At 36.9% G+C, this 7,960-nt stretch overlaps 1 protein-coding gene and 1 pseudogene across 1 annotated transcript; both read right to left on the reverse strand.

Annotated features, from left to right (window-relative positions):
• Positions 1–734: 734 nt before the first annotated feature.
• LOC148697582 (uncharacterized) lies at positions 735–2,827 on the reverse strand (annotated as a pseudogene).
• Positions 2,097–5,870, reverse strand: LOC137723204 (receptor-like protein 6). Its single transcript, XM_068462376.2, has 2 exons — positions 2,784–5,870; positions 2,097–2,483 (listed from the first exon to the last, which is right to left on the reverse strand). Exon 1 carries the CDS (start codon positions 5,748–5,750, stop codon positions 2,829–2,831), a length of 2,922 nt encoding a protein of 973 aa, XP_068318477.1. The 5' UTR covers positions 5,751–5,870; the 3' UTR covers positions 2,097–2,483; positions 2,784–2,828.
• Between the last annotated feature and the right edge of the window lie 2,090 nt (positions 5,871–7,960).

Genomic DNA, 7,960 nt, shown 5'->3' on the forward strand with positions numbered 1-7,960 from the left:
TGGTGGTTGGCTTGACTTATCAAGTCTTTTCATCTCTTCTCCTCTTTGCATTAACCAGAAGAGAAGGGGAAAAAAAAGGAAACATTAGCTTATAAGTAATTGGGCAGTTCTCCTTATTGCCAATTGGTTTTATAATTAGAATGTCAACTTTATTCATGGACCTGATGTCAGAGCAAATTATCTCATGTGTGAAGCGTAATTCCAACGTGCTCTATTGCCAAGTCTGAGCCTATAGTCGCACGAAATCTATTGCTGTTTAGATAAGTTTAGTTATGATGATTTCGTTTAACTAGTTACTCCGTTAGAACAAAGCATTAGCTTTTCTATACAAAAAAAGGAAGCAGTGGAATTATTATCATTACGTTGTAGTCTTTCCACGTCTGTCTAGCGGAAGTAGGGCTATTGATTGACAAATTAAGGTACTCAAAAAAGAGCGAGAAATTTAGCCTCTACAAACACCAGCATAGCCAAGTGGATAATGAACGTATATGACGAGTCACATTCACATTACCCCCGTGCTCTTCGGGTTCCCAATAAATAATCTGAAGCTGTCCATATAGTTTCGGATCATATTGTTATGAAGCTTCTGTGGAAATTGATGGATATTCATTTTATAGATATTTGAATTGCATCATGCACTTGCTTGGTCCCAAAACCAGAATTTTAAAGCAAAACACAACTTTAAGCCAAACTAAGCTAGAATTTAGATTAGTTTTGCACGTAGCTTCAACTCATCACTCATTTCCGGAAATATAAATAATCGCAACTCCTAAGCCAAACGTAATTCCAATTTCAACACTGATAGGATCCCAACCAATCTCACGATCAGAATTCGAATGGCTTCCGTGTGGTTGTGGTGGTAGTTACAATCCTACTTTATTATCGGCAGACAAAGGAGGCCCCATAGTCCTTTGTTACCTGTAAACGAGGCTTCTGGAAATGTTGAAATCTGAGTACTTGATAAGTTGATTGTTTGAGAGATTCAAGAAGTCTAGGAAAGTAAGCTTTGCTAACTGCGGTGGAATTTGCCTGCTCAGCTTGTTCTGTGAAAGGTCTAACGACTTGAGTTGATGCATGTTGGCAAATGACGATGGGATTTTGCCTGTGCAAGAAATACTAAACAAGTTAAGGAAATATCGAGACTTAAACTCTCCCATTTCCTTGGGTATTGGTCCACTAAAATTGTTGCATGAGAAATCAACCAAGGCAAAGATAGTTAGAATCTTAACCATATCCGTCCTTGAACCTTTTCTGGTAATTGTTATACCATCCTCAACAGAAAACCAAATGCGTCGTCATCATCTGAAAATTCTATGAGTTTGTTTTTAAATGTTGGCCTTGTCAAGTTGTTGTGAGCTAGGTCTATGATGTGAAGCATTGGCTAGGTGCCATTGGTTTTGGGAAATGCAATGCGTCCATAAAATTTGTTGGATCGCAAAACCAGGACACTCAAAATGGATATGTTCTTCAACAAACAAGGAAAGGAATCTTTTGTCTGATTGTTTCCAAGGTTTAAACCGGCTTGAATTTGAAGTGTTATTGCAGGGCCGACCTGGACAGCAGACCCCTCAAATTCTTTTAATTTTGAAGTGATAGAAATATTCAATGTAGTTTTGGGGTCAAAAATTTTAAACATACATTTCAGGCGCTTCAACTCACTTTGCGAAGATGTTGGGGAAATCATGAACCACAAACATTCAAGCTTCAACTTGAAGATATAAGAAAAAAGGAGAAGAATGCTGCTTTTTCTTTTCTACCATGGGCAATTCTAACCCCTTTGATTCATTGCTTAGACATGAAAGGAACATCATCACTTGTGAAAATGGCAATCATGAAGCGAAGAATGGCATCTTATTCATTCCAGTATATTACAGATTGTTTAGGATTGAGCGTAGACCGTTTTATCTCCGAAACTCAACATCCTCTAATACAGTAGCATGTAATTTGTAGACATTTGTATATGTACACGCATTCATTTCAATGTTGGCACGGGTGCGATCCGGTTAATTTGTGGCCAGAAACCAGAAACGGTCATCAATTTAGAGGAAGCAAAAGCAAATTCTAATTAATTCAAGTGTGATGAACAATCACCAAGGTGTACTAATTTAACAGTCATCATTTGGCATAAGTTTATAGTTTTTACAGAAGCTGAAGGAAACTGTGGAGGAGCTGTCTTTCCATATCTTTCTCAATCAAAGCAAATTGAGCGATAATATATAAACAGAACTTGACCAGTGCACGAAAAACAGAGCAAACATTTAAAATCAAAGATTGTGTACAAACACACAAAAGAAAAGAGCTAATTTTCTCACAAACCAAAGCCAAAACAAGGGAGAACAAACAAAAGAAGCATAAATAATTAAAATTGTTTGATTCAATACTGATTTCGTATGTGTATCCATTTCCTTGTTGCCTCTTGATCTCGACTGATTTCGATATCCAAAGAAAGCAAACTAGACAGGGTAGAAACGAGGGTGCAAAACCTGTACAAAACAAAACCAACAGATATAAGATATAATGCATCATAAATTCAAACAACATAACCCCTTTTCCTTGCCCATGTGTTTGAGTGTCCATCCTAGAAAAGTGTTAAAATGGAATTCAAAACGCGTGCCCAAGGCATTGGTTAGTAGGCTTGTTCTTTTCGTTTTTTAAGAAACCTCGACACTACAATGAAAATTTATTAACCATAATGTAGAAAGATACAAAATAACTTCCAAACCTAATTACAACACAAGCTATAAATCAAAATGTGAAACCATATTTTATTTGTTGGATCTTACCCTAGGCACAACATGGAGTCCAGCTGCTTGCTCCTCATAAACATTTCAACGTCCCCACCTCTGATTTATGTGAACATGTCTTCGATGAGGACCAATTCTTTCTTCAAGCTGAGGGAATATCCTCACAAGGATTTTATACATAGACCTGTAATACCATTTACTCCATCTCTTGAAGAACACAAGTGACCCAACAGCAACTGCAAAGCCAAATACAAATCCAATTTCGACGCTAATAAGATCCCAATCAATCTCATCTGTAGAATTTGGATGGCTTCCATTTAATGTTGGTGGTGGTGACAGTCTTGCTTTATTATCCACCGTCAGCGGAGGCCCCCATAATCCTTTGTTCCCTGTAAATGAGTCATTTGGAAATGTTGAAATTTGAGTACCAGCTGGGATCTTGCCAACAAGTTGATTATTCGAGAGATTCAAGAATGAAAGGAAATTAAGGTTTGCCAGTTGTTGTGGGATTTGCCCGCTCAGCTTGTTCTGTGATAGATCCAAGGACTCGAGTTGTCTCATGTTACCAAATGACGATGGGATTTCACCTGTGAAGGCGTTACTCGACAAGTTGAGAAAATATAAATATTTCAAATCTCCCATTTCCTTGGGTATTGGCCCACTGAAATTGTTGCATGAGAAGTCAATCAAGGTCAAGATAGTTAGAATCTTTGCCCAATCCCTCTTTAAACCTTTGCTTGTAATCGTTATAGCAGGCTCATAAAAGTCAAAACCGGATGATGGGGATGCAAATTTAAAAACACTGACTGTTGACCGGAAACCAATATTAGTGTTATTCTTCATTGCTTGCCATGTTGTCAGAGAGAATCCTGGTACTTCACCATTGAAATTGTTGTAAGCTAAGTCTACGATTTGAAGAATCGGCCAGGTGGCATTGGGCTTCACTGCTGGACATCCAATGCCTCCATAGAAATTGTTGGACCTCAAAGCAAGAACCATCAAGGTGGAGATGTTCTTCAACAAGCATGGAAAGGTGTCTGTTATCTGATTCTCTTCAAGGTTTAAACTAATTAAGCTTCTGCACCTGGCTAGAGACTTTGGAAATTGACCTTCAATCTGATTTTGGCTGAGGTCTAGAGCTTCTAATGACTCACAATTTTCAGGAAATTCAAGATTAGAAATCATTCCAGTAATGTTGTTTTTCTTGACATTAAGTACCCTGAGGGTGCTCATTGCAGCCAAGCATTGAGGAATCTCACCCCTCAGAGAATTACTGGACAAATCAAGAGCAAGAAGACCACTTGCATTGCATATTGATACTGGAATACTAGAATTGAAATGATTGTTTGAGTAATCCAGATATTCGGCATATGGTGTGACAATTGAAATTGGCCCCTTCAGCTGGTTTGAATGAAGGTCAAGCTTAAACACATGAGATGTGGAGTTGATGAAAGGACCTTCGAGACTTTCCAAGGCATTAGAAGAAACATTTAGGTAACTAAGAGAATCGAGCTTCCATATCCAATTGGGTAGCTGGCCTTGAATTTGGTTTTCTGAAAGGTCCAAATATGTTAAATACGTTTGATTTCTCAAGAAAACCGGGAATGTTCTCAACTTGTTAGAGACTAAACTGAAATAACCAATTTGAGGAAATGAAGAGTATGAGGAATTGCTGCCATTGTATAAAACCAGCAAGCTATTGTACGAAAGATCAATCCACGTCAGATTTGGCAGCTGATGAGGACCATTAAAAGGAAAGGCACTGAAATTATTTGAAGAAAGAGCGAGGGTTTCAAGCCCTCGAAAATTAAAGATAGACACGGGTATTGGTCCTTCCAAATTATTGAAACTCAAATCAATGTAAGTAACTAAACTAGAAGAGACGTTAAAATTTTCAGGGAGTTGCCCAGAGAAATTATTATGGGAAAGGTCCAAGTCTGGCAACAAGGGAAGAGAAAACAGAGACGACGGAATGCTCCCCACCAGTTGATTGTCGTACAAACTGAGATCTACCAGATTAATGAGGTTTTCCCAATGAATAGAACTAATTGGGCCATTAAACATGTTTGATGACAGGTCCAAATCAACCAATTTCGTTAGGTTTCCGATTGACTTTGGGATTGATCCAGTGAAATTGCATCCAGAAAGGTCTAGTGTGGACAACATGTTGAGGTTGCCAATAGAGTCGTGCAACAACCCTGAAAAGCTTGTCCCGCTCAAAATCAAGGATCGAAGAGATCCATTCTTGGGAAATTCTGGCAAGGAAACATGAAGTTCTGTATTAAGGGAAAGATCAATAGTCTGTAGAGTAGGTACCTGAAAGATCTGCTTCGGAAATGTTCCACGTAACCCACAACTATATAGACTCAAGGTAGTCAACTTTGAAAAATTGGCAAAGAATCCTGGAACCGGAGCAGAGATGTTGTTTCCGCCCAAGTTCAACACCGTCAGGCTTGAGAGGTTCTGAAAGAACATGCTGAACTTCGAGCTTTCAAGTGGCATGCGGCCCGCATTATAGTCACGTTGAGAAATATCAAGGACCTCCAACCTTGTCAAGCGTGAAATCTCAAAGGGAATTTTCCCGAAATAATAATTATTTGATAAATTCAGATACCTCAAGTTTGTCAGCTTTCCAATTGCAGATGGAATGCCAAAGCCTTTGACAAAAGAGTTATCGGCCAAGTTGAGGCTTTGAAGATGCTGAAGATCGGAGAGACTGCTGGAGCTGTCAATGCCACCCGAGATGTGTTGGCTGCTAATGTCAAGACCAACAACATGCCCGTTGCTACTGCAAGTAACACCGACCCAAGAACAACAGTCTGTACTTGAATCCCACGACACAAACTTGGAAGAAACCGGAGAACCATCATCATCAAACGTGAGGTTTTTCTTGAAATGGAGCAATGACAGTTGCTGGTCTTTGAGACACTGGCTGTAGACTCCAGTTGTGACATTATGACAGATAGTGAAGAAGAATAGGAGGACAAAGGATTGTAAAGATTTCATTTTTGCTAGCTGAGTAAGGAAAGTGTTTGATGAAGAACTGAAGGATTGGTGTGGTGGCTTTAAATTATTTTTCGTCGCTGCAGATTTGTCTTGAAGTCTTGGTCTATTTCTTCTTTTTACTTTAATCCCACTTTTTATCCCATTGAAGTCTTGGTTATTAATTTATATATGACCGACCAAACCCACCATGTATCTTTTAATTATTAATTTATTTATTTTACACTGTCAACTTATTATGTAGGTTATTAATTTATTTATGACAAACCAAACCGAACATGTATTTTTTAATTATTAATTTATTTACTTTAGACATGTCAACTTATTATATAGGTTATTTAGAGGCCTTACTGTATACATATTGTAAGTCTCAACATATTATAAACTGTAATGACTGCCAATGTTGAGGAGATTTATATGTATTTTATATTTATGTGAGGTTACAATTAAAAAATCGTTTGCTAGTATAAAATTTTATTTAATTGAAACTTATTTCTATTCCACTTGACGAACTTTTTATGTTCTAAAAATTTTAATCTTTCAATTGAATTAGAATAATTGAGATGTGTGGATGTTTAGAAAATTAAAAATCTTGAAATGTTAAGAGATTATTGGGTATTCTATTTGAAAATTTTTATCATTTCTCAAAACATTTCTTGAAAACAATTTTCTTTAAGACACAAAAACTTGATTGGTTTGCGATTTAAAATTTTTAAATCTTACAACTTAAACTAGACAAAGAGATATAAAAATAGGGGATCACAAGAGAGGGAGAAAGAGGAGAGATGAGGAAATAAAGTAAGAGATGATTGAAGTAAAAAGAAAGAAGATAGAGGATCGGATGAGATAGAGAGGAAGATGAGTGAGAGAATGAACCGAGAGAATGAAGAAAGCAAATTAGAGGAGAGACGAAAAAAGTAAAAAAAAAAAAACAGAGAAGAGAATAGATTTGGAGTGAGAGGGAGGAGGGAGAGAAAAGAAATGAGAGAATTTAAGTTTAAAAACTCTCAAAACTTACTTTTTATGTTTTTAAATAATAGATTACATTTTAGAGTTAGTCTTCAGTTTTTTAAAATAGTCATACCAAACAAGTTTTTTAAAGCCTAAAACTTGAAAATTGTTTTTGAGTTTAAAAAGTGGGATTCAAGTAGACTACCAAACAGATCCTAAATTATTTTTTTTTTTAATTATGTGTTGATTGGCTTAAATATTAATGATGTTATGGAACTAGAAAAGGCTTCCATGCATGAAATGTGTGGTTGGCTTGACTTATCAAGTCTTTGTTATCTTCTCCTCTCTGCATTCGCCAGAAAAGAGGGTGAAAAAGGAAGGACATGGGAAAGGAGAGTTGGGGTAGGGCCAGCACTGCACTGTGTGTACGCAAGGATTTGACGAAGTGATGTAGAATAAATTGCAGAATAGATCGAGGAGGAGATGACCGTCAGAAGATGAAAGGACGAAGTGAGAATTTGTCTATTTGGCGTCTGTATTACGAATTGGACCCACGATACTTTTTCAGAAAAAAAAAACGACACCACGAGTCAAACTCATGGCTTTGCCATAAGATATGATGAATTTTGGTCATCCAGGGTCATTTAGGCCTCTAAATTACTTTTGGTTTTCCATCAAATTAATGTTTAGTTAATGTTGTTTTAATTTCTGTGAGTCTTTTGAGTTGGTCTTTATTTAAATTATCTGGATGTAACCATTTGATCATTCAAGAATTAATCAAATACCAACGTTTAGGATTTCTCTCAATTTGTTGGTGGATTCCAAGAGATTAGGTTGGTAACCCTTTGATCATTTCGTGCTGCGTAAGGTTGTTGATTACAATCTTCATTGTCTCTATTTCTCTTCAGTTTCTTCATTTATCTGAGTTTAATTTTGATTGAGACTGGAAACTGCAAATAGCTACAGTCCAAAAGACTTGTGCTTTGTTTGGACCCGGCTTCTTTGCCCTCATAGTTCCGATACATTCTCATCTCCTGCTATTTTGTGTGATCATTGTTAAGTCACGTCAACATTTTACATTGAATTTTTTATAGAGATAATAAGACAAAAAAAATAATGATATAAAATATTGACGTGGTTTAACTGTAATCGTACAAATAGAAGAAAATGAAAGTGTATAGAAACTGTAAGAGCAGAAAGGCCAGATCCGCTTTGTTTACTTTGAAGTCTTTCCACATCTGTATAATAGGGCCATTGGCCAG

Source organism: Pyrus communis, chromosome 4 (genome assembly GCF_041283825.1).
Source record: "Pyrus communis isolate YQ-2024b chromosome 4, ASM4128382v1, whole genome shotgun sequence".
Classification (NCBI taxonomy): domain Eukaryota; kingdom Viridiplantae; phylum Streptophyta; class Magnoliopsida; order Rosales; family Rosaceae; genus Pyrus; species Pyrus communis.

What these genes read in the sequence shown, in the direction of transcription:
- LOC137723204 (XM_068462376.2), bottom strand. Translation starts at nt 5,750, where the DNA reads ATGAAATCTTTACAATCCTTTGTCCTCCTATTCTTCTTCACTATCTGT.